Genomic DNA, 27292 nt, shown 5'->3' with positions numbered 1-27292 from the left:
TAGAGGTGCTGGTAGGCAGATTTGTTACCTTTGGAAAAAGTCAAGATAGCCGTTTTCAGTCTTTATGCTAACCTAAGCTAAACTAAACTGGCTCCTGGTTGAATTCTCAGTTCATTTAAGTTCATAGTTCAAGTTACTGATTAACATTAGACAAAACAAGCTTTATGTACAGTACATTTATTTAAAATTGTTGATTAATATATTACAGTATTACAAGATCTAGTTCACCATTTCAGCATTTTAATTCTAATAGATAGAAGTAGGTTATTATTATTTGTAGCTGTTTCATGCTCGTGACCTTTTCTGGACTTTTAAAGATGGAGACCAAACAAACTGAGCTTATCTCAGATGTTTGTGTATCAGTGCAAACATGACAGGCGGCTCTTTCAATCACTAACCTCCTCCTCCACCTCCAAGGTTTCTATAATAATGAAAACTGGACTGCTCAAAAATTAAGAAAACAAGTGATCTCTCGCTTGTAGTTCAAAGAGCAGGGAAATTAGTATATTACATTCACTTAAGTACTGTACTGTATTTGCACTTTACTTGAGCATTTTTATTTATATTTAAAATTTCTACTCTACTATTTTTAGAATAGTTAAAATACTTGATAGTTTTATTTAAAAAAAATACTTAATTGTAGCACTGTTTGTTTCTGAACAGCAGTATTTATCACCTTATAAAATGATTATATTATATAAAGTGGTTAAACTGAATCCACCATGACTGGCTGCAATATTAAAGGGATGGTGCACTTTCAGAAAGTTGGAGGAATCATGTGAAAAAAAGTTTTTAAAGATCAAAATCCTGCCTTTTAGTCCCTATAAGGATCCTACATTTCCCACAATGCAACTCTTATGGTGTCTTTAATTATGCTGCATTCCAGACAACTCAGAACTTTTCAACCTCTTATTAGAAAAAATTACAATGGCACACCAAATTCATCTACCCTGACAGTTGTCCGACGTCACAGGTCTCTTCTCTTGTACATTTCAATCAGTAGTGGAGGGGGGTAGGATGGATTTGTCGAATACAGTGTTTGAATTTGGCTGCTGAATAGAACATTTTGATACGGTAGAATGAAAGTATAAAAATAAAATAATATGGCATCTGTTACCTCTTCCATTGTTATTCCCCCCTCTGTTTGCTTCATACAAAGAGGTTGCACTGTTGAGAGTTCACTTGTGTGTACACTTGCCAAAGGAACATCAGTTTGTAACGGTTAGCCATGTTTTTTGTTAATGTTTGGCGTCGTGCACCCGGATCGCTTAGAGGTCGGAAGCCGGAAATTTCAACTTGGAATATTCAAACTTTGACTGGAATGCAGCCTTAGACTCTGATTTCCTCCAAAAAAGCCCACATCTTTGAATCTCCACACCTCCAGTTTGTAACGCAGACTTTAGTAAAGAGTAAAAACTAAAGCCCAAACCAAGATAACCCATCATCACCATCATCAGGGTTATTTTTTAATTCAGCAAAGCTCACTTCAAAGCCACAGAATATATTGTACAAAGGTTTTCACAGGTTTGTGATGAATAAACTGAAGTTCCCATTTGAAGTTCCAACACACTGATGGGATCTTCTTCTGATACTCGAGTACATTTCTCTGATAATACTTAAGCCAAATTTAAATCCAGTGGATATAATGCAAGTTCTTCTACAATACGATTTTGCTCATTTGAGTTAAGGATCTGAAAGAATGCAACCACAAGAAGGTCATTGATTAATGTGCATGCTGTGTTCTATTCTCTTTTATTGATTAAATCTGCCTGTGAGTACGTGACAGGCCTTGAAGTAAACACGGATTGGCAGCACCTCCATTGTTTAATCTTCAACATGGACGTCATATCAAGGTTCAGGTTTGCTCTTCTTGCAGCCAAAGCACAGAATAGGTCTGCTGAACTTTTGGAAAGAAAAACAGTTTCAAAATGTGCACAACATCTTGAGATAAAAGATGTTTTAGGTTAAAGAAAAACATTTTTTAATGTGTTTTTCCTCCTTGGCCATATAAAGGGGGTGGAGCTGTGGGTGGAGCTGTGGGTGGATTAGCCCCGTTCGATACATCAAGTATGTGCCAAATGCTGCTTTCCAAATGCAGCAGTAAACATCAGGATCCTCTTTGAACCTATGAGCTTGCATTTTCCCGATCCTCCCCCTGCTCCACCCCACCCCCCCCACCCCCCACCCTTCCTCCTCCTATCTTCTTCTTTCCAGCTGTTTTATAAAACAAGCCAAATGACCCCCAAACCATCAACATACCCACCCCCCCACCCCCCCCTCATAGCAATGTAACACATAAAAACACAGCTTTAAAGAGAACACGCTGCAATGCGTCCTTGTTTTTCTGCTCTGTGGCTGAAAAACCCAGTCGAACCATGTGCTAACGTTTAGCCGAGCAGCATCCATCACGCGTTCATTTTTCATCTTGTGAACGTCTAATCTCCGTACTTCAGAAAATGTGCGAAAACTGCCAGACTGTTTGTCCGCCTGGGACTCAAAGCGCATGTGACACGGCGGTGTGGTTATCATGTGACGATTCAGAGCCACGGGCCGACCTTGACCTTGTGCCTCAGCCGGGGCGTCAGGGGGGTTAATGTCATCTAGCTTACAGTGGAGGGACGGCTCAGAGGGGTGCAGAAATCTGACAACATGACCCCTGCATCCTATTGGGTTTAGGATTTAGGGTTGGCTATGTTAAGCTGGGCCAGGTCACTAGTAGCACACATGTTGAAGGATTTTCAATGATTTTGTGCACAGAAACAGTGATATTATTGAACCTTTTGAGCTTATTTTGTAATGGATGTTTCCAAAACTGATAAAATCAACTAATTTTAAAAAATTTTAACCGCAGAAACCCAAAGTTCATTGTTGCTTTATGCAATGAATTTACACTTATTATTACATATTTAGATGCAGCCCCTTTTGCACAATCCATATCTCAATTTTCGAAAAGTGTTTATTGTATTATTATTATTATTATTATTAAAAGTGTAACTGTTTAATATATTTGCATCGATGTCCTTCTAACTGCTCCTGTAACTGGCATATATTTAAAAGAGGGAAACAATGGGTTTTACATAAACTCACCTAAGTTCCCTACATACATAATAGATTCAGCCTAGGCCAAACAAATGGTTTTATAGATCATATTTTTGTATTTATGTACTGTATTGTATATTACAGTCATTAAGTGGAATAATAGAGAATTTCAATCGTTTTTCTTTGATATGCTTTGAAAGCTACGGCACATCATAAATAGCAAGTCATCTTTTCTTTGAAATGCCAACCTGGTCTCAGTCTTTGGTCAGTCCTGTAGTCACTCCTGGGGGATGCGGGACCATATGGCCCTTAAAAAAGCTGTTATATGTAGAATGGGATCCAGATGGGAGAAAACGGGAGGCCCTGCTGCTCACGCCCTCCTCTTAACTTAGCCTATAGTAGACAGAGAACAACACACTCCCTCTCCCGCCCCAAAGTTACGAAAACAAAAACACATTTTTGATGGTAATTGCCACTTAAAGATAGTCACGCTCTCCAGCACGAGCCGGAGCCTCTATGCATTTTGGACATCAAGAGCTTGTGAGTTGCATCCAAATAAGTTTGGAAACATCCCAAGGCTCTTGTGTTCATTCTGCAGACTGAGAGGAGAATAAATGCTGGCTGGGCAGGATGATTTATTTGACGTTTTCGCACAAAACCACCACAATATGTCCTGAGTGGCTTTATTATGTGAGTCCAGTCTGGCTGTCCAGTTTCAGTTTGCAGAGAGAGAGAGTTCAAGGCAGCTGTGACCCGAGGTTATGGTGGTGAATCTGATCAATAGCCATCGATGAAGTGATAGCACAATGCCCTCTAGTGGTGGAACGAATGCTGTGCTGCAGCCTGTTGCAGCAAAAACATTCACTGTTATCGATCTAACATGCATGTATTTTTTATTTTTCCACTTTGTTAAACCTTTTGCAACAAATTACATAAAAAGTATATGGAGACCAACAGATTTGACATAGAGCTCTTTAAAACAAACAAATATCAACTTAGGTCTCACCTAAGTCCTCCTCTTCTTCTTCTTCATTTCTATGGACTGCAGGACAAGGGCATCAACCTGACACATATTGAGTCCCGTCCATCGAGGATGAACAAAGACCAGTACGAGTTCTTCATCAGCGTGGACTCCACCTGCTCCCAGGCCCTGGACGAGGTCATCGACGGCCTGCGTACACAAATCAGCGGCCACGTGCATGAGCTGTCACGCAACAAAGAGAAGGACACAGGTTAGTGAGTGTGTGTAATTGCTGTGCGAGGATGCACTCTGAACAAGATAAGCATGAATCCTCAACGCGATGAAAACAAAAAAAAATGACATGCTCCACATGGGAGAGGATCTGTGTTTTCAATTAGAATAAAATGTCAACCATGTTGTTGATTGTTTAGCTCTTTGTTTTAAGGTTGAGGACAGTTTGTGTCAGTGTACTCTCTGAAAACGTAGGACGTAGTCACATAAAATAAGCAATAAATTGAATTAGATACAACCTGCAGACTCCCCTTTATCCACATTCATCTGATTTATTATAGTAAAATCATGTCAGTCTGCAGTTATTTTGTTCAAAATTGTTCCTCAACTTGAAGGAGTATTGCAACTTTTTTGTCCAGGTTATTAGATCCAAAGACTACATAGATACCCTCTTAACTAGCACTTAACATGAAGTACAGCTGATGGGAATGTCATTGGTTTAGCAGGTTCAAAGTCACTGGAATTCAAAATTTGGCCTGAAGATGACACTACATGAAAAGCTAGGAGAAGTTATTACAATTCTTCCACAGGAGAATGTGAATGTGTGTGCCACATTTCATGGTAAAAAGTAATATTTGTCAAGATATTTCAGTAAAAACCCACAAATGTCACCTTGATTGTGGCACTAGAGTAAAAGTAAAGGAAACACCCAAGTCAATAGGGTTCATCCTCTGGGGATCAGGAATATCTTTATTAAATCTCCTGCTAATCCATCCAGTAGATTAAGACATATTTTTCTGCATAAATTAAACTTTTGACCTTCTGGTGATGCTAGAGGAAAAGTCGGGGGATCACCAACATTATTAGGGTCCATCCTCTGGGGAATATGCACACCTGTGCTATAAATTGTTGTGAAAATATATCAGTCAGGGCCAAAGTGGTGGACAGACTGACTGACAGAGCCACACAGCTAGCGTTGCTAAAAAATCAAATAACATGAAGATCAGTTCAGATGAAATGGTCCATTTATCAACTGAGCACAATGTTGGCTGCTGCTTTATGACCCTCTAGCCAGACTGGGTAATGGACAGCCAGCGTCGCCGATGAGACGGATGGCCAATCGCCCATATCTCGACCCCTTTATTAGTTGTTTCCAGAATGACATTAGTTTAGCTACTGAGGAACAACAGGCTAGGCAGAAACAGAGGAACTCTGTGTCCCGGCTGCAGACTAACACAGGGCAGGAGAACATGCCAAGGTCACGGCAGGCAGAGACAGACAGGGCCACCATGGATCCTCCTTTGACCTCAGTGTAGACACTGTGGTCTGCTGGTCAGGGTCAAGTGGACGAGGGGATGTTTATGGCCTGTTTTGGAGACTGCCTGTTTATAGAGGAGCCTGGCAGGGACATATTGTCTTCCTGGGGCCTCAGGCTGGACCACACTGCACAAATGTGGATTAATGGTGTGGCCCCAGTGTCATAAATCCATATGAACAACCAGATGACCCTTGATTACTGTTCTGCTGTGTCTGTGTCAAAATGGCACCGAAAGAAAAATCCTATAGGTTTTAATGTTCTACATTACCAACATCAATTTGCATTGTACTCATTTATATCAATCAAGAATTGTACAATATCTGGGCTGCAACAGTTATTTTCATTGTCGCCAAAATTATGTCTTCAAACTTCTTAATTAGTCCAACCACCAGTCTAAAATCCATAAATATTCAGTTTACAATCATATAAAACATAAGATAAGATAAAAAAGTAGCAAATCCTCACCGGGACTACACCGAAAACTACACAAAAAACACCAACTATGTTATTTGGCATAAATAAGGACTACAAATTGTTAAGAAGTCAGTTCCTTGCTAATCTTTAACTGTGATTCCTGGTAATTTGTGCTCTTTAATTGTGGAACCATTTCAGGACTTATTCAATGTTGAATAAATGTCCAGCTGATCATTCGTTTAACTCATCAAATTGAGTTTTTTAGAAACATTGTTAGCTTACTAGCACATCTCCCAGCATGCAACGTCACACCCTGATCCACTGATCCATGTTTGGATGTGGCTGTGATTCATTCTTTCGTCACATCAAATACAAATAGTAAACAAGTCCATACAGTTGTTGATTCAACTTAATTTCTTAAAACGCTCAAGTTATCTAAACAAAGAATGACTTCACAGAATTTGTCATCACATAGAAGTTTGATTAAACAGTTTAACTCACTAATGCTGAGTAAAATCAAAAAGACAGCTGCAGCTGGTTGCCTTATTTCTTTTTAGTTTCTACATTTTTACAATGATATTTGCCATCTTTGTTTGGAAAAGTATCCATGTAAATAAGGCATTATCAAAATGTACCTTTTATGTTGATAACATATAGAATAAATGTGCAATAGAGCACAAACCTATTCTATCTTAAAAAATAAACAGAATTACTTAAATTTGTGTTTATGGAAAGAATGCTTAATTGATTTGACCTGAATGAATGCATGTTGAATAAAAACACAGATTATCACTGTTTAATAACTGTTATTACTCTCCAGTGCCGTGGTTCCCTAATGACATCCAGGACTTGGACCGCTTCGCCAACCAGATCCTCAGCTATGGCTCAGAGCTGGATGCTGATCACCCGGTAAGGACTGACTCATCCATCACTGTCTGTGTGCCACATCCTGCCTCTGCATGTGTGTGTGTGTTTGTGTGTGAATACGTGTCCACTCACGCCCACATGTCTTATGAAAGACGAGGCTGTGGAGATGACAGGCTGCACTCTGCCGTCTATTCTAATGGAAACTATCTAGACACACAAATTGATGTCATTGCTTTAATTGAGCCCCTATAATTATAGATAATTGCTCCCTTTTGCCACCGCCATTAAAGCAAAATGTATTCATCATAAGCTGAAACACACTCTACAAAGGCTTCATTTGAATATGTATTTGCATGCTCTTATTAGAGACGGAGTGCATAATGCTGTCAAAGGCCACAGGGTTTAGCCTCAGCAGAGGATTTCCACTCTTTGATTTAGCTGTGAGTGGTCGGGCTGCGATCATGAGATCTAACATGGCTTTTCTTTGTGTGTGTTTGTGTGTGTGTGTGTGTGTGTTTAGGGCTTCACAGATCCAGTGTACAGAGCCCGCAGAAAGGAGTTTGCAGACATCGCCTACAACTACAGACAGTAACTACTCCTAAGAATCTTTATTTTTAAACTCCAGCTCATGTTTTGATGTGTTTTTCAAGTCTGGAAAGAAGTCATGCTTATAATATTTTTATATCTGAGTGAAAATTATCATAAACCAATGGGAACAAATTACAAGCAGTCAATGGGGGATTTAAAGAGCCTTGGTCTTTGTGTGTATAATTGAGAAGTATTATTCACAGGCACTACAAAGAGCGCCAAACCCCATGAAATGCCCACTGAGGTGGTTCACATTTACATAGCTGGGTAATACTGCGATACTGGCAAATAATGCTGGTCTCACGCAGTCTGTCGTCACAGGGAAATTTAGGGAAAAAAAAACTCAACAATTTTAACATGTTAATTAGACAGTATGTTTGGAGAAAAATGTTGTTGTGGTGTTTAGTGTAGAAGCAGCAGGACGATTCCTGATATTTTGATTCCGGAGACACTTCCAATTCTACAATCCCAATTAATGCTTTAACCTACACACAGACGGTTACTTGAACATGCAAAAATGTAAAAATTTGTCTATAAGCAATCATACAAGAATAAGAATAAGATATAATAAGAATAAAGTAATAATTTATAATAAGCTAATATTTATGTGTGTTTAAATGAAACTATTATCAGTTCAAAACTCAAATAAATGAGTAGGTACTTTCAATCTGTTCCAGTAAGTACCAAATAACATAATTATTTTCAAGAAATAGACTAATGGACAATATTAACTGTATATATGTAATTAGGCAAAACTGGTTAAGCTACTGAGATCGATTGAGCCAAGCTTAAAATATTAAATACTGTATGTACTACATAATAACGGATAAAGATAATTTAAATTAAAATCATCTATCATATGGGAAACATTTTAATTTTGAGAGGTAGCATCCTTTAAAATCAGTTTAAAAAAAAGTGATTATAGCATCTTTTAAATGCTTTTGAAGGTTTAAGTTTTTGTTTGTAGAAATCTTTAAGTGCAAATTGGTACCACACACTTCTTTGATACCACTAGGAGTCACCAAAGTCAAACATTTTCTCATACACATCCCAATGTGTATGAGAAAATGTTAACTGTATATATTGTCTTTTCTTATCTGTTTCTNNTATTTTTGCTAGGCCAGTGTATCTTTTTTTTTTTTTTTGTGTTGTACGGTGTCCTCGAGTGCCCAGAGAGGCGCCTTTAAATAAAATGTATTATTATTATTATTAATGTGAGCTCACCCCCAACAACAATTAAATTGTCCTAGTTTTCAATGGAATTTGAATTTTTGGTACCCTAGTATGGAATCATTTATCACTATTTACTGTTAGGATACTGTATTTGTGTGTTTATTTAATGTTTAATTTTATAGGTAGTAAGTATATATAGCACAGAATGCCACAAACCACAGCATTCATACATTCTTACACAAGCTTAAACAATAACCTCATGTTTTTGTCTCAGTGGTCAAGCCATCCCTCGAGTGGAGTACACAGAGGAGGAAAGGGTCACATGGGGCATGGTGTTCAAGGAGCTAAAGAGTCTGTACCCGACTCACGCCTGCCGCGAACACAACCGGGTCTTCCCCCTGCTGGAGAAATACTGTGGCTACAGGCAGGACAACATCCCACAGCTAGAGGACGTCTCCCGCTTCCTGCAGTGTAAGTCCTGTCTTGTAACTGACCGTGGTATATTATTTTTTCTATTTTTTTTAGTTTAATTGTGCATTATTGAATGTGGCCCTAATACTCTGTCATAAGTTTAAATGTTAAAATGGGTAAAGATTAGATTTAGTTTTAATAAAAGTTAAAGAAAGTCATATAATTAGCATTATCTTAATGTTCTTTTCCAGTTCTAGCTCCAACGTCCTCTCATTCATTTATTTTTGGAAACCCTGTGGCCTGAATGTGGGAGGGAGGACCTGTTCAAACACCCTACTTCCTATTCCTCCCTCCCTGCCCCTCACTAGCTGCTCTTATTCAATACTCACCTCTTTCATCTCTCCGCCCTTTTCCTGCAGCGTGCACAGGCTTCCGGCTTCGCCCGGTAGCCGGCCTCCTCTCGTCCCGGGACTTTCTGGCTGGCCTTGCCTTCCGAGTCTTTCATTCCACGCAGTACATTCGTCACAGCTCCAAGCCCACATACACACCTGAGCCGTAAGTGTCTGGCCTCAATTTCAAAAAAAAGGAGGAAAAATACATTATTTTTGTGATGCTAAGGAGTGTTTTTTTTAATTTATTTCTAATGCAGGGATATCTGCCATGAGCTCCTGGGACACGTTCCACTGTTTGCTGACCCTAGTTTTGCCCAATTCTCACAGGTAACTAAGTGTCATAACAGTGACAATAATACAAAAACATAAAACAGTAAGATAATTATAGATTTCTTTAAGCATTGTACCAAAGTAGCAAAAAATACTTATTATGCATCTCATATATATTGACTATATAATATGTAATAGCAGAAAACTGCAGTATTGGTTTTGCTCATTGATATATATACTGTATATCGAATCGATGTATATTGAAGACGAATTAGGATTTGTTTATTTTGCAGACAAAAATCTACGTAATATTTTCTCTTAGACTTTCTTCAAATTAAATAATCCTATTTTATTTCTAAGACAGGATATAAACTGTGCAAAACAATGCAAATCACCAATTTGAATCTTCACATATTTGTATTGCCATATATCTTTACATTCCTGGTATATAGCATCCCTCAGAGGATCAGTGAAAAGTTATCTTAAACAAATGTGATTCTGTAACTTTTCATTTTCTAATCCATATGCTTTGGTTCCTTGTACAGGAAATCGGACTTGCCTCCCTTGGAGCCCCTGATGAGTACATTGAGAAACTTGCTACTGTAAGTACATGAGGATCAATAATATTAGAAGAACAACTCTGCAAGAGGCAGCTTCTAATTCTAGTTGAATTAGATCAACTGCTTCTAAACCTCTAAACCATAAGATAAACATTGTTAGACAGGGATAAGCAATGCAACAGATGCAATGTAACGCAGGGCGGCTAGGCCATGGGACCTTTATTGAAAGGCTTATCCCTCTTTCTCCCCATGTTGTCTGTTTATCTCTACGATCAAATGAAGGTGCATGCAGGGCATGTCCTGTGGATTACCTGGAAAGACTTGTTGCTAATGTCAGTTTTCATTGTTGTGAGCAGCAGAAATGAAATTTCATCCGCCTCCATTGTATTGGAGCGGCAGCGTAAATATCTCAAAACCCACAATCATAAATGTAATTTAGGTGAACTGACCCTTTCAATCTCCGGGATCTCTGGGGTTTGTGGATTTCAAAGAACCCCCGCTGATCACCTCTAGATCTGTGCCCTTGTTTTTGTAAATTCTTGCCTGGGTTTTGGTGTATAGATCATATTTTTATGAAACATGTGTGTGTCCTCAGGTGTACTGGTTCACTGTGGAGTTTGGCCTTTGTAAGCAGGGCTCAGAGATCAAAGCATATGGAGCTGGCCTGCTTTCATCGTTTGGAGAGCTGCAGGTAAGGAGGACGGGGGGGCAACATGTGTGTTTGAGTCATAGGGTCCAAGAAAACAATCTGTACATCGCAGAACTCACAGACCCCCGCAGCAGCAAGATAAATAGTTGGCTTTCTGTGCTTTCCTACGTCCCGCTGACCCCCTCCATCTGTTGTTAAAACACGCTCACCCCCGTTGCACAACAGCAGCGATGCAGGCAGTGGGTTAGTGGTCCACTCGGGTTCAGGTTTAATGGGTCACTGGGGGAGTCGGCCTCTCTGCCCAGTGGGGTGCGGGGAAAAGTGGTTCAGTGGGAGCAGAAAGAGGATGAGCCACTCGCTATCGAGGTCACAAGTTACATTAGCGGCTGTCTGCAGAGGATGTGCACTCTGCCAAGTCACATCAACAGAGACCTGAATCATGCTGCACTTCCTGTTTACCCATGGTTGTGATGGGAATAGAGACACTCATTGATAAATGTATTTTTTTTCAGTACTGCTTGACAGACAAACCCAAACTCCAGCCCTTTGACCCCGACAAGACCAGCCTCCAGAAATACCCAATCACAGAGTACCAGCCTGTTTACTTTGTCGCTGAGAGCTTTGAGGACGGTAAAGAGAAAGTCCGGTAAGGAAACGGTTCCTGAAAACTCTTTTGAAGCTTTCCTGCACATATACAGTAACTTTATACAGAATTTGTCTCACATTAACGTCTCTCTGCCCTACAGGAAATTTGCATCCACCATCCCCAGGCCTTTCACAGTGCGCTACAATCCCTACACCCAGAGCATTGAAGTGCTGGACAACACCCAGCAGCTCAGGAACCTGGCTGACAGCATCAATAGTATGTAGTCGAAGCAAAGAATGAATAGACAGTATAGTATAAAGTAGTTTTAGGTTGCTCTGGTTCATACAGACATCTACTTTTAGGTTTGTTTTATTTTATTCTGTTTATTCATTTTGTTTTTCCTCTTATTTCAGGTGAAGTGGGGAAATTGTGCGAAGCCCTGCGGAAACTGCAGTAACTTTCAGCACACGAAATCGAGCCGAAAACTCTCTTCATTTCCTCAATGAAACTGTCAGCTTGCGGTTCTGCTTAGCATGCGCACAAATGAGCTTTCTCTGTATTAAAACAAATATGCAAAGTCAAATATCAGCAATATTACTGTAATCCAATTATTATTTTAGTTAAGTGAATAAAGTGTAGTTACCTATGTAGGATAATAGGGAATAAGGAATGTTACTGTCCATATTATTATGTTATTAAGAGTTTTTCAGAATAAGAGAATAAGTGACTTTAATGAATTTAAAATCCAATATGTAAACATCAAATTGCTTCTAACGTGATGCAAATCAGTTGAAATAATATTTTTTTTCCTATGCATTTTTAACCTAAAGGCATACTGAGAGATAATTTTTGTTACTAGCTTTCATTGTGCTCAGCTAAATGAAATGTTTTGTATATGCATGAAAGATTTTAATGAAAAGAAAGAAATGTTTCTCTTCTTTCCTCCTGTCGTTCATATTGCTAATTATTTCTCACATATCGATGCTAGAGCCAGGATGCTGCATATTTCAAATAATACTATTTTTATTAAGTATGTATTCATGTGTTTGTAATCAACTTTAACTCATCATGTGGACAGACTGAGACATGAACAGATAATAAATGATAATATAGTATAACACAGATGTAGTAATATAAAATATGTTATACTTGCAAATGAATAAACACTTAAAAACGTCCTTGTATCTGCTTACAAATACCATATAGTTGCTTATAAATGCTAAATAGGGGTGTGTAAAGAAAGGTTTCAGCCATTTACAACATAATACTAGAGAAATCAGAGTGAGTTAAATAAACTTAGAGTAAAATAAATGACATTAAACAAACATTTGAGACAAAGTTAAAGACATATTAATACTACTACTACTAATAATAACACTAATTAAATGTATATATAGGAATTATGAGGCAATTATCTTTGATTAAGCATGTAGAGGCAGTATATAAACATTAAATAAATGGTTTATAACACATTGTAATATAGTTGTAGGCAGACGTAAGGACATTTTAAGTGTTTATTGATGCAGTCTTAGTCAAGACATAACATAATTAAGATTATGTAATTACAAATGAGTTCAATTATATAGTCATTCATTAAGTTTATATGCCAGCTTTCAGTGATGGATGACATATTAATAAACGTTTAAAAATGTCTATAGCTGCTTACAGCTGCATTATTCTTATAAACGAGGGATAAAATACATATAACATTAATAAAACACATTTTTTGCTGTCAGATATTGTATTAAAAAGACCTTTAATGTTACCAATGTGGTGATTTAGTAATAATTAAACACTTTTAACCTCCTATAAAGCTTAATTCTTTCCCTTTTATATATATGATAATGTGGAGTATGTAACCTATGATAACCTGATTTGGTTGAATGCATCTGTGATTTATTTATTTATTGTAGAGTTGGCTATTCCCCCTCCTAACAGCACCATGTTTTGTCCCATAAATAGATGTAATATCATGACGCAAAACAGGCCTAAAAAGCGCCAAACGCTCGTGCCATGCTTGCGCAACACATCTCCATAAAGCCCTCAGATGGTGGAGGCTATTTAAACCTGTGCACAGAGGTGATGGTGACACACACACACGCACACTCACGCACACAGGCTTCCATTTGCTCTCCGGTAACACCGCGCAGATGAAGACGGACAGTGCGGCGCAGGCGGCGCCGTTCAGCGGGAGGAAGCAGAGTCTGATCGAGGACGCTCGCCGGGAGCGCAGCAGCGGCTCCGCGGGCTCCCCGGGGCCCTCCAGGTACGGAGACGGCTTCGTGTTCGAGGAGAAGCACGGCAGGGTCACCGTGAACGTCCTGTTCACGCTCAGCAATGAGAAAAACGCGGGCTTCTTCAAAACGGGGAAAATATTCGAGGTAAGCCTCAAATACGTGCTGCATTTATCTTTAACTGGAGTTGAGGTTGAGGTTAAATGAACTCGTTATGCAGACAAATAAGCCCTGTGTGTTATTGTTGTATTATTATTATTGATGCTAAGATTCAGTTGTATTTTCTGTTGTATTTGGGCTGCAATAACAACTATTCAGGATATAACTATAAACTATAAATATTTCCATTTTCTGCTACTGTATACCTGTACTCCACTGCAATTCAGAGGCATATGTTGTACTTTTTACTACATCTATTTGCAGATTCAGATTAATTATACAAACATATATTCAACAAATACCTTATGATTTAATATTATGGATTAAGATAAGACTTTATTGATCCCTGGGGGTGAATACACAGTCTAGTCAGTCTACAAACCTCAGAAAACATATTTTGTTGTCTGTTTAAAAGACTTGTGATCTGAAATATAACCAGTAACTACAATATTTCCTCTCAAAAGTGGTGGAGTAGAAGTAAAGCACTTCAAAATTATAGTAGTTATTTTTCACCACAGCTAAGAGCCCAATAATATCTACATTTAATAAAAAAATAAATCCTGTAAATAACAATTTGTAACTCAACTGATCATAATTCAAGTTTATTGAAACCTGAACAGGTTAAAAAAAACATTATTAACATTAAAAATATAGAATTTAGTCCTTTTAAGACCTTTTTGTGAATTTGAGGCTCCAATCTTGTGTTTTAAAATTGGGTTATAGATTTTGTCTTAAGGAACAGGCAAAACAAAAAGTCCCTAAAATGCAACATCTGAGGCTCTGATGAGTTATTATTTAGTAAAGAAATTAATTAAAAATATGTTAATTTATTTGGAAAAAATGACAAAAACTAAACTCAAAGCAAAAGAAAAGAACAAAAAGGGTGTTTTTTTTCATCCTCTCTTGTATTTTTTTAACACTTTTTTTCCTCCCCTCATAGACGTTTGAAGCGAAACTTCTCCACATCGAGAGTCGACCGGGGAGGAAGTCAAAGAACAGCACAACAGATCTGGAGTTCTTCATGAAGTGTGAAGTCCACAGCTCCGACCTCGACGTTTTCATCAACTCACTGAAGAGAGTCGCTGACGACGTTCGTTCGATACCGGAGGAAAAAGGCAACTACTTCCTTTTATTATTGCCCTTCATGCTTTTTTAAATCATTCTATAACATTTCTAGTGAGATGCATTCATATTAGGACATCATATGGCATGTTATTAAATTGCTTAATGCTTCTTTAAGTGTTTTTTTTGGTAATGTTACCATATGATAATAACATGCAACCAATTACAAAAGCACTAATTAATTATGTTCTTCTCCCATCACAGTTCCCTGGTTTCCCCGACAGATAAAAGACCTCGACAGATGCAACATGTTAATAACCAAATTTGATCCGGATATGGACCAGGAGCATCCAGTGAGTGTTTACTGCAAACTATGTCACATTGTATTATTATTATATTATGTTTATCAGACATAAATAAAGCTTACTTATGGTCATTTAACATCTTTTTCTGCAGGGATACAGCGATCCAGAATACAGAAAAAGACGGGCTTTCATCTCCGAGCTTGCCTTCAGATACAAACAGTGAGTCAGATATTTAATAAAAAGTTAATATATCTTCATTAAGCACTGAGTATCATTCAAATATTCTCTCTTAAATCAACTCTCTTTGTCACAGGGGGGACCCGTTGCCCACTGTAGAGTACACAGCAGAGGAAGTGTCCACATGGTGAGAACAAGCTGCGCGGTCCTGCACATTATAGATGAAAGTGAAAGGTGTTGAAAGTGCAATGATGTGATGTTGCTGTTGTTGTTAAAAAGGAGGGAGGTTTACCGGCAGCTGCGGAGCATCTACCCTGGTCTGGCCTGCAGGCAGTTCCTGGACGGGCTGCAGCAGCTGGAGAAAGAGTGCGGCTACGGAGAGGACCGCATCCCCCAGCTCAGAGAGGTTTCTGCCTTCCTGAAAGGTGACAAAGACTGAACAATTACAATAAATGGATATTTCTGCTATTATAAGTCACTATAAGCCCCAAAAGAGTTAGAAAAAGTTCAATTATGAGAGATTCTGGTCTTTAAAGTGTAACAGTAAAAACACAAAAGTAGATTTAAGATTCCTTTAAGATAGAAGACATATGTTTAATAGCATAAGGAGATTTCTTCTATCATAAAAGAAGACAGAGATAATAAATTGGAGGTTTCCAACGTCCTAAAAAATTACAGCAATAGATAAAATTTAATCGAAAGAAGCACAAATAGAGACAGAGTTTGACAAATGAAAAATAAGAAGCAGGTTCCCTTAACTAGGCTGGTGTGGCTACATGTTTTGAGAGATGTTTTACATCAGGTCGCCCACTTGAGCAAGTTCTATGCTGCTAGGATCGCCTACACAAATATAAATGTTTAAACCATTGACAGTATATATAAAGGTTTAAACTAAACATCTTTAGATCAGTTAGATTCTCCACAATTCAATCGTTCAGTTCATTTTACAGAAATAATGAGCACCAAAGTGTCAAATTCATTTGTAAAAGTAATATTCATATGGGTTTAAATACACAATTTGATAGTATTTCCCATCTTTGCTGAGCAAGAGTTTTGTGCAAAAGGAATACAGACGGCTGCAGGTTGAGTTCAGTGATTGAGGCAAATAAAAGCCCGGGAAGTTTTATGGTATATCCAGTAGTTTAGTCCAGTGGTTCCCAACTATAATAACTCATAGCCTCCTGAAACATGTGTTTTGCAACAGGTCACAAGTAAAACTGATGGGAACCACTGACACCTTTGTATATTATAAGATTATTATGTGTTATTTTATAGAAAGTTTTAATCTGATATTTCGCTCTCAAGTAAAGTATCTAAAAATGTACTTTCTTACTTTCCACTGCTGTATTTTGGCTCTACTTCCTTTGAGCTCCCTCACAGTGTGTTTGACAGTGTCTCTGCTTTTTTCAGAGAAAACTGGTTTCCAGCTGCGTCCAGTAGCCGGCCTGCTGTCAGCCAGAGACTTCCTCAACAGTTTGGCTTTCAGGGTGTTTCAGTGCACACAGTACATCCGTCACTCCTCTGCTCCCATGCACTCCCCCGAGCCGTAAGTCATCTGTGTTTTTTTTAAACTTAAGTATTTATGTATTCAGTGGCTTTTTTCTTGTATTGACTCAGTTCAATCTGCTCCGACAGAGACTGCTGTCACGAACTGCTCGGCCATATTCCCATGCTGGCAGATAAAGAATTCGCCCAATTTTCACAGGTAACCGTGCTGTGCTGCACTATATGTTCTTTGATTTGGCCTAATCAGAGTGTAATCTAGTTTAATTACCTTTAATACTGACTTATTAAAAATTTCAGGAGATTGGACTCACCTCACTTGGAGCTACAGATGAAGACATTGAGAAACTGTCAACGGTAAGTTTGTATTAAAACCTGAAGTGTCATTTTAACATAATCAGACATCTATACCTTTGCTTTCTTTGTCCTAAAGGTAAATAACATTACAAGGACAGGAAAATTACACAATTTCATATCAAATATTGACAGAATAGCTTCTCATACCTGAGGTTAACACAGGTTGGCTTCACTTTAATGGACCTTCAGTGCCATCTAGTGGCTTAAATAAACAACTGCACATTGTATTTAACCATGCACAATATGTTCATCTGCCTTTTTATTGTGTTCCCCCTTTATAGTTATATTGGTTTAGTGTAGAGTTTGGCCTCTGCAAGCAGAACGGCACAGTGAAAGCTTACGGCGCCGGACTCCTGTCATCTTATGGAGAGCTCGTGGTGAGTGTGTTCTCTGAGTTCACACACAAATATTTGCGTTTGCATGTTCATTTTTTTGCTCGGTGTTCTGACAGTCTTTGACCTCTCTTTCCAGTATGCTCTGTCTAACGAGCCGGAGTACAAGCCCTTTAACCCGGAGGAGACCGCAGTGCAGCCGTACCAGGACCAAACCTACCAGCCTGTTTACTTTGTGTCTGAGAGCTTCGAGGACGCAAAGATTAAGTTGAGGTATTCGTCCTTTATTTTATATTTTATTGCTGTTGGGTGAAAACCTTGTGACCAATAGAAAAAGACTAATCAAGTTAAAAAAAACTCTGCACATAAAAGTTTGGATTTATTTCTTAAACCGACATCCCTACTGAGTCTAAAGTTTCAAATGAAAGCATGACCACAAGCTTAAGCACTGATTACTCACTCAACTGTTCTGTTCTTCTAATCCTTAATAATAATACTTTATAGAAGGTAATATAATATTCCTCCTGGAGCATTGAAGTTCATTCTTGACCTTTGGGAACAGTGTGAGTAACAAAGTCATCTAAACTCAAAGGGCCACTTTGTTTTACTTTATTATTTCTAATTACCTTTTGTAATTATTTGTTTCTTACCTCCACTAATTCCTTAAATATAATACTATTTTATTTAATGATTTATGCAACAGGGCTGCTATAACAACACAATTTCCCAATGGAATTAATAATGTACTATATAAATAGCGCCAAATTAAAGGTAAAATCGTTTTACAGTGTTTTTCCACCAAATTAGCTCTGATTCTTGAACCTGGCACCTTGGTAGTATGTAGCGAACCAGCCCGGGTTTCCACCAGTTTTGAGTGGAACTACTATAACTAAGGATGTGTCATCAACACAACCACAACAACCTATGGACTATGACACACCTACCAACCAATTTATTTTACAATAAATAACAACAGGCCTATCATAGTGTTTTTCCACCAAACTAGCTCTCGTTCTCGGTAGAATATGACACACCTCCTTTGGTTCCCAAAGAAAACACTCTCATGTTGTTGTTCCGAACAACTTTATCTTTGGTCGAAATGGTCAGAATGATTAAAAACTAGGCATGCAAACCGGAAAGGAGTCGGTTCCCTGTTTTGGAAAAGACTTATTATTGTTTTTTTTTCACTAAATTATTTCTGGTTCTTGGACTGGTTTATTTCAAGGTTCTTGGAACCTTGGTGCTATCTATCCAACCAGCCCAATAAAGGATGCATCCTCATCAGAAGGAACTAAGGTTACCAAGGGAAAAGCTGCTAGGTTTGGGTTCCGAACCGATTTATTTTTGGTCTAAATGCTCCTAACGGCTCAAAACTGGGTGCCTGAACCAGAATGGAAACTAGATCTCTGTTAGTGGAAGAAGCATTTTAGACCTTAGTCAGAGACTTTCTAATATTTGTCACCATCTGTATCTATGCATCGGTAATACTCAGACCTTATTTACTTCCACAGGAGATACTCTGCAGCCATCAAGCGTCCCTTTGCAGTTCGCTACGACCCCTTTACCTGCAGCGTGGAGGTTCTAGATCAATCCAGCAAGATCCAAAATGCTCTGAGCCAGCTGAGAGAAGACCTGAAGACCCTTCACAGCGCACTGGAGAAGCTCAGCTCATCCTAAAACCAGGAGCAGATTATCTGCAGAGATAAGAAAGTCATGCAGACAGAGAAGCAAGCAAAGGGATGGACATTTGGCTTGTTTAAACACTGTATATGAGATCTACTGTTATGAGCACATACAGAAAATCACAATGTAGTAACGTTTGTGAGGTTCCACAGGGTGTTTGTGTAAATGTATCATGTGAAGATTATGTAAAAAGAAATAAACGTTTATTTTCATGAAGAAATGTCAGTGCTTTTCATTCCAAAGAGACAGAAAAGATAGAAAATGAGCTGAAGAGAGAAGTCCAGGGTTTGCCAGCAGGAGGAATAAGAGAGAGTGAACCACTACAATACAGGACTTGTAGGCCATTTTCTAGCTTTTAATTCCAAACCAACTATTTCCATTTGGAAAAAGTCTTGGAACCAATTTATCTTCATGTGTTATTAAGCAAAGGGAAGGAGCTAATTATGAATGATTTAAGTATCATGTTCCCTCAGCTGGTCAAGGCCAGAGCCAGCACTGAGGCCCAGCACATCAGTAGGGGCCAGGTCACCGGGACCTCACAGTCGACCACAGCACGGTCCGCAGGGCTGCACTGCTGACAGATGCTCTTCTCTCTTTATTTCTCTTTCTCCGTGCGACTGGAGAATTTGGCCTTCGGGGGTTTTTGACGGACGTCCAGCGTTTTGATCTCCACACAGGCGACAATGCATATCAGAGCCACGCACGTCAAAGCTTTTCCCTTGAAAAGACAAATCATCTCCATCTGCAGGACTCATAAAGCATCAGCACCATCAACACGGTGGCTGGCAAACCCTCCCTTCGGCCACCTTGTGTTGGGAAGCTTTCCCTTCCCATAATTCCACTGTACAGTAAATCAAGCCCTGCTCCGGCCTCCCTAGGAAACCGTGTTTGTGGAGTAGAAAAAATTGTGTGTGAAGTGCGAGAGAGAGGGGGATGAAGCAAGTGGAGGGAAAGAGTGATCTACTGCTTGACAAGTGTGCAGGGACACACACATGCATGCACGCACACTATCCAAGCAAAAGTCACTTTATAATTTCTTGTATCTTATTCTACATCCAGCGCCCTCAAATCCACAAATCCCTGTAAAACCACCGCCAGGATCCGAATCTGCTGAGCGCTAAACAAAAGCGGGGTTGCCGCGGCAACAGGGCGACCAGCTAGATTCTTGTGCCTCGCGTACCCACCGTAAATCCCAAACGCTGTATCATCCTGACTCCAACCATAAGTGTTTTCCTTGATTGATGTCAGGGCCATCCCATCCCCACGCTGGCGTGGTTGCCTCCTCCGGGCTGGAAACAGGGTCAGGAGGTTCATTTTGTCCTCAGGCCTGAGAACACAAAAAGAAAGATACTCCACAAGATGTGAGTGATTCTGGTGATTTAAGGCCTGATGGAGAATAAATAGCTAACAAATTGTTTACCAATGGTTTATGGATCAGTTATAAGCTATCAAAGGGACAGCTCACTTTTGGAATAGGTATGAAGAGGCATGCCAATCTCACGTCTGAGCATTAAGTACAGATGGGATCAGAAACAACAGGCCTGGCCCTCTTCAAAGTAAGACAATCTGCCAACCAACACCTCTAAAGCTGACTGATAAACACAACAAAGGAGGTATTTGTTTAATTCATACAGAAAGAGAAATCTAAAAACCACAATTTAGGTGCTGGCCGCTTAAAAAAAAACCCATTTTGTTTATGTCCAGGTAAAATAATTGCAATTCAAGGTAGACATCAAGCCAAAAAGATTAAGGCACGATTGGGGAAAGCCCTGGACAAACATTCCTGATGCTGCAACATCTAGAAGTATAAAGAAAACATTGTAAAATAACATAGTCATTCTACTGTTCTGAATGCTGGTGAGAGACCAAGGCCATATGAAAAGGGTTGAAGGAATCCATAACTTTGCCTGAGACGTTTGCGTTCTGGCCTAAAAAGATCACAACTTTTGAACTATTCAGACAGAAAAAAACATCACTGAAATAAGAGCAGAGGAGACTGTGATGGCTGTGCTTTGAATGCAAGCAGATCCAGAGGTTGTGCTGAGATGGACTCCTCTGGGCAAAAGAAAACTTGGAAGACCACAGTGACCTGGCACAGCCCTGGGACTGACAAGCCAGCTAGTTAGCCAGGGGGCTGAGGCTCAACATTTGGCCAAGCATAAGGAATGATGGAGAGAGCTCCTTGTAGCATTATGTCCCCCACAGGAGACAAAGAGGAATAACTAAGAAAGAGGTACTGGCATTGGTAGGTGTGTTTTTTTCACTTTGTGCAAAGCCAGGCTAGCCATTTCCTCTTGCTTCCTGTATTATGCTAAGCTAGGCTAAAGTCGTCCTGATCCCGGCTCTGCACTTCTTCTTATCTCTCTTAAGTCTGGGAAAGAAAGCAAATATTTCACAAAATGTAGGACAAACTGTTATTTTATCAAGAAAATTTGGCTGGAAAAGGATGGTGGTGTTATTAACTCATTAATAATGCTTAATAATTGCTCCTTTCTGTTTATGTATGGGTTAAACGAGATACAAGGTGTTAATTAATCAGCTTTAGAAGTATTTGGTAGGTATGTTTTTTCACTTTAGAGCCAGGCTAGCCTGCAGGTCTGCACTGACATGAGTTGGGTTTTTTTAATCTCTCTTGGAAAGAAAGCAGAAGAAAGCGTACATCCCCAAACGTTCTGGTTGGCTGGTTTTATTACTGTCCTCCAGCGTGATACTTGCTTTGTCTTGTGAGTTAGCTTTTACGTTCCTTTAACTCCTTTGATGAACCACAAATAATAAATGCTCATGGGTTTCTCATTTTTTAAATTGGCCGTCAAGTCTGCAGTTATAAATGTTAAAAAGTCAATAACGGGTCATGAGTTCCACTTCTTGTAAGTCTGTAGTTTCTAAGTCATCTGCAACTGCAAATATAAATAAAGGCTTCTTATAATAATCCAAATGTTAATGGACTTTCACTTCAGACGCTCTGTAGCACTTCTGCAGGAGCGATCAAACGGTCCATTGAAGGGAAAAAAGTATCTTGCTGGAGGAGAATAACACTTTAATAACACTATTTAGATGATCAACAAACTCCACTCAAAAGTAGAGATGGAGCACTTTTGGACTCTCATCTACTCATCATGATCAACATAATCACTCCATTCTGGGAAAGCATTGAACAACAAACCAGCCGTGAGATTAAATCAAACACCGGCCTCAAAGAGCTCTAATCTCTTACTTTGTTTCCCTTCATATCATGCTCCTCATTATTTTTATTTGCTCTCTTTTTGTTGAGCCCGGGCTTTAAGTTGGCAGGGCCACAGAAGAATTATCTGAGGGCTGAGATTAGGAGAAAGTTGGTGAAGATTTTAAGGCGTTCTGATCTCTCTTTCATCCATTTCACAGTTTGTTATTAGTCTACACACCACAAGAGATCAAACTGTTTGTGAGGCATAATAGCTTCATTCAGGTTACATCAAAGGTAACATGGCGGCCTGGGGCAGTGACATCTGAGGACGTGCTTTCAGGAAAGAGGTGAGCTTGTAAGATCTCCAAGATGGATCATATGTTGTAGAAATTAGCTCACAGACAAGATGGAATTAAATCTGGATGCTATTCTGCTCACCAGCCATCAGATGGTGTCCTTGAGTCACTGGGATTTGTAAAGCCACTGAGATTCATGACTCATGTTTCAGAGGAAAGTGGCTCAGTTGGCAATTCCAGTGCCCTCTAAGGGAGCTTTTATACTCTTTGGAAAACATTCAGAGTGTGCATGGATGAAAATGGCAGCTTCTTGCATCCATTGACACTGAAATCTCTTGTGTTATATGCAGCTGCTCCAGCACCACTTGCACCTAAAGCACAGCGAACGTAGAGAGTGGAGACCACATTGGACTTGTTCAAACAAAAGCGTGGACCAGGAGAGCAGTAGCATGTTATGCTTTGTGGATGGCGGTTAACGCGTCCTGTCCAAGAAATATACAAGGTTGACGAACTGGTTTGAAAGAGTGGAGGTCTCCACGGCCTCTGCTCATTCCGCTCTGTCGTGCAGAAGCATCGTTGTACAATACAACCTAGTGTTTCAGCTGACATATACGTTAATAAAAGTACAATAAACGGCTCTGTTAGGCACCCGAGTATGAGCGCACATTTATCCAATGCTGCACCCTTGAAGATTAAGTACATCTGTGGAAACAAGTGATCAGCTGTCACCTAGAATGATTCATGATCAAGTTAATTAAATGAATGCCCTCTGCAGCTTAGCGGGTGTATGGCTGCCTTGAAAATGGAGATGGTGGTTCTTCACACATGGCATTCCTGTGACAGTACAATGAGTCTATGTTTAACCGGGGGGCATTGCAAGTTTCTGCCAAATGATCCTTCGTCTTCCATGTTTGGTCTGTGGAGCATTGATAATTATTCGCCAAGGTAAGGTGAAGCGCATCTCTTCCTCTCCCTGCCTCCTCACGAACCGCTTGTTTTGCATGTCATTGAGTTGGAGATGACCTGAAATGGCCCCAGACTCCCATGCTTCCCAAAGCCTTTCCTAAAATTTCTAATCCTAACCCCTACAACCGCCTCCCCCCTGCAGGGTTTGACCAATAGCTGGAACACGGCCAGACCTCCTAGTTTTTCCTCATCGAAAACCTTCCCGTGAATTTTCAGCGCACCACAGCAGGTGTAACAGTCCATACAAAAATATATTCTTGATATGATTCAGTCTAAAAAATTGAGAAACAGTCAGAGAGAGAACACCTGTGGTATGATGATCATGTTGACTGTTGAAGTGGAGAGTTGGCACCAACTCCTTGATGCATTCCTTTGAACTACAGCTCTCTTGGCAGGACATAACAGACAGCTGATGTAACTTACTCTTAAGAGAAAAGAAAAACGAGCTCTTCGCAGACGCAACCAGCCTGCTGTTTATCTGTAGCTTACCTGAAGGAGTAGTCAGAGATTTAAAAAAAGAACAAAGCTCAAACATGCAGCCAATTTCTAACAAATTTCATACAAACTGCAGATACTCAGAAAAATATTTTATTGAACATTTACTAGAATAGAAAACACAGGACCTAGTTATCCATCCTGGATAAGTGCTGTACAGATGTCTACATTTCAGTCATCCAAAAGCAAAGTTTCCTGTCCCCGCCAATCACACAGAGCGGGAGCGTCCGGTGCCAGCTGAGGCCGGATCCCACTGCGGCAGACCCAATCATCACCGGCTGCAACGATATCAGTATGTGATATGAGACTGGAGCTGCAGAGAACATTAAAATGATAACAATCTGGACTGTGAAAAGCATCTGACTGACCTGTGGGTGGCCAAGATGGTGGATGAGTAACTGACTACAGATCTTTCCTGGACATCCGGTCGTGGCAAAGAGGTTTTCATTGGCTCGAGACCACCTGAGGAGGTGTATAAAAAAGTCTCTTTATATGTCATCACACAATTACACTTGCATAATGAAATAGCTAGAAATCAATACAAATCCATACGCAGATGTTTTATCTACATGCACACAAAACTTGCCGATTTCCTCAATTGGCAAGTTTTCGGTGCATGAGGTGATACAATCCAGGTGTTTCTCGGTGAAAATTGGCAAAAAACTAAAAACAATAAGCCTTACAACAATTTTTAAAAAAAGATGTTCTTACTTGAATAACCGTGCTTTATCTATGTGTGCAGGTCTTTTTTCCTGTGGGTAACTGCAAAGAATACAAACATGTTTTTTTAAGGCACATCCCATCCTATCCCAAATCAATACTTCATGCATCAACAATAGTGTATTACCCACACCCCCCCAGTCACCTGGAGCGAGTTATGTCCCAGATGAGCCAGTCGTTTCCCGCCACAGCACCGACTTTGATCGTGTTGGTGAGGCACCAGTCAGCTGACATGAGTGGTGACTGACCACAGTCCAGTGACAGAATGGCCTGCTGCGTCACCAGGTCATAGAAACGAATTGTTCCTTTCTTCTCTGCCACCATTAACTGGAGAGGACAGATTGAAACCAATATTTGTAGTTTATGTTGCTAGAATCCATGGACTCCATGGTAGGCGACCTAAAGATAAAAATGGCTCACTCTAAGGTAATGAAAACACATTGATAAAAAACACTTTCAGACATGGTCGGACTAGTTTGTTCTGAGCATATCCCTGCCTTTAGAACAAACATCTACTAGATAATGTTTCATAAGAGGATATTTCACAGTGTAATTTCCTTTTTATGGTTGGATCCTGAATATTAATTGGATTCCTTTGACCACTAAGACAGTTATCAGGTTTTTTTGGATGGCAAGAAGGATGCTTGAATGAGGTCCGGAGCATGGGAGGGCAATTAAGGAAAACAAGGAGCTACAACCTCCCCACAAAAGGTGAGCTGATGGGGCTCCATCACCTGGCCTGTCATCGAATGGCGTCTTGGATTTACACAAAAACACTGAGACACTAACGTAAAGTTACATGTTCCAGTTGATCTGACCTTGCACCTGACAAGGTGATAGATCTACAGTATGTAGCTGCATATAGACGACTAACTCCAGACCTCAGAATATGAGCATGTGTCTAATGTATCCTACCTTAAAGGCTTCCTCTGGGTGCCAGCACACACTGATCCCAGGAGAGCGAAGTCTGAGAGTAGTGCTTTCATTTCCATCCAGGTCCCACACCCTATTTTTTAAGGTCAAGATAAATTAAGATGAATATTAAAATGAACACCAATAAAATACCATTGATTTGAGTGATACCTTGATGACCTAGTTTGATTTTGGGTATTGGTACAAACATAAACTCAAGTTTTATAAGTCTAAGTATGTGTTGTGAGAATTCTTTGCAAAAACCCACATAGTTCTCAGGTTATTTTGAAGGGGGTAGCAAACACAGGAGTTTTAATCAGTTCTCATTAGTAATGTTACGGATTGATTCAACTTGATATGTGAACCGCTCTTGGCCTAAAATCCAAAACAAAATCCACTACCTCCTAATTAACAACAAAGATGGGGTTTTAGAGCAGTTCCAAAAATAGCATTGGTATTTGAGCCACCGCTGGATGCTTACATAATATCTGAAATAATTCTCTTTCCAAGGTTTCTTTGTGGTTTACTTTGTGGTGCTTGATCTAAAACAAAATAGTTCATTGTCCAGATGGCCTAAATGTATAACGCGTACATTATTCCCCCATTACCGTATGCAAACATACTGTTTAACAAAGGCATTTAGTTTCTTCTTCTGATGCTTTTTTGGCAGAATTGCACCTCGACTTTTTCGTAAATTTGTTACTCAATACAAGACACACCATCAGGCTCTTATGGCACACAATGTGGGCAATGATAGACGACATGTTTTCATCCAAGTTCATGTTTGCTCCTAATTTATCTAACTCCCGCTGGTTGTGATTTACACGGTCTTCATGCTTTTCCAAAGAAAAAGGTCTCTTTTCTCAGATCTGGGCCCTGAGCTGTGAAGACAGACAGACTTATGCAGGACTCCTCTTTCAGGGAAAACGCCAGCTTCACATTACATTGAGCTATGATAGCAGGGGAAGGGGCGAGGTGGGGACGAGAGGGGGGGGACATCACCCTTGCCTGAGTCTGCGTTACGCTCCACTCACATTACAGCAAATGTTTCGCTGTGGGCGGCCTTCTGCCATTCATTTTCTGTGGATTACAGAGAGGGCAGCAGAATGCACGTCAGTTGAGGAAGAGCAGCGGAGAGAAGTTGAACAGCATCCGACTTTAGGCAAATCAAAACAGAGGGGTCTTGCAAGCAAACGCCAACCACGAATTAAAGCTCGTGTGAGGATTATGACCAACCTTCATTTAAATAATAGTCGACTCTGAAGCTAAATAAGACCTATGATCGCAAAAGCAGCTGAGAAACACCACGGATGTAATGGATCACTTGGATGGAGAGAACTGCGGGTCCAGAGACCTGGATCTATGGTTAACCACATCTGAACGATCCCTGAACTAGAAGAAAAGGTGGGGATGGGGGCATTGGGGTGGAGGGGGGGGGCTGGGAGGCTGCAAGTGTTTCTGGGAATATA

The 27292-nt window shown here is 39.8% G+C and overlaps 3 protein-coding genes across 5 annotated transcripts in view; 2 read left to right on the top strand and 1 right to left on the bottom strand.

Moving 5' to 3' along the window:
- The window catches only part of pah (phenylalanine hydroxylase), a 15526-nt gene extending 2352 nt beyond the window's left edge, over positions 1–13174 (top strand). The window contains exons 3-13 of the mRNA XM_035673021.1: positions 4088–4271; positions 6784–6872; positions 7351–7418; positions 8866–9062; positions 9422–9557; positions 9652–9721; positions 10210–10266; positions 10820–10915; positions 11386–11519; positions 11620–11735; positions 11873–13174. Coding sequence (XP_035528914.1) covers positions 4088–4271; positions 6784–6872; positions 7351–7418; positions 8866–9062; positions 9422–9557; positions 9652–9721; positions 10210–10266; positions 10820–10915; positions 11386–11519; positions 11620–11735; positions 11873–11916 — 1191 coding nt within the window. The 3' untranslated portion in view covers positions 11917–13174. The remainder of the gene's footprint in view (positions 1–4087; positions 4272–6783; positions 6873–7350; positions 7419–8865; positions 9063–9421; positions 9558–9651; positions 9722–10209; positions 10267–10819; positions 10916–11385; positions 11520–11619; positions 11736–11872) is intronic.
- Positions 13175–13564: 390 nt separating this feature from the next.
- th2 (tyrosine hydroxylase 2) lies at positions 13565–19428 on the top strand. Its single transcript, XM_035676583.1, has 12 exons — positions 13565–13840; positions 14793–14967; positions 15179–15267; positions 15371–15438; positions 15533–15583; positions 15676–15821; positions 16807–16942; positions 17032–17101; positions 17200–17256; positions 17538–17633; positions 17728–17861; positions 19100–19428. The coding sequence occupies exons 1-12, from the start codon at positions 13610–13612 to the stop codon at positions 19263–19265; spliced, it is 1419 nt and encodes a 472-aa protein (XP_035532476.1). The 5' UTR covers positions 13565–13609; the 3' UTR covers positions 19266–19428.
- Positions 19429–24270: 4842 nt separating this feature from the next.
- nup37 (nucleoporin 37) overlaps positions 24271–27292 on the bottom strand; it is an 11911-nt gene continuing 8889 nt past the window's right edge. For all 3 annotated transcript variants that reach the window (XM_035672606.1, XM_035672616.1, XM_035672625.1), the window contains exons 6-10: positions 25827–25917; positions 25057–25238; positions 24903–24953; positions 24560–24653; positions 24271–24469 (exon numbers count right to left, since the gene is read on the bottom strand). In XM_035672606.1, the coding sequence (XP_035528499.1) occupies positions 24356–24469; positions 24560–24653; positions 24903–24953; positions 25057–25238; positions 25827–25917 (532 nt within the window). In that variant the 3' untranslated portion in view covers positions 24271–24355. The remainder of the gene's footprint in view (positions 24470–24559; positions 24654–24902; positions 24954–25056; positions 25239–25826; positions 25918–27292) is intronic.

Source organism: Morone saxatilis, unplaced genomic scaffold (assembly GCF_004916995.1).
Source record: "Morone saxatilis isolate NCDOM2014 unplaced genomic scaffold, NCSU_SB_2.0 Contig10, whole genome shotgun sequence".
Lineage (NCBI taxonomy): Eukaryota > Metazoa > Chordata > Actinopteri > Moronidae > Morone > Morone saxatilis.
The sequence above is the reverse complement of the archived record's forward strand: the minus strand, read 5'-3'. Positions and strand labels throughout refer to the sequence as shown.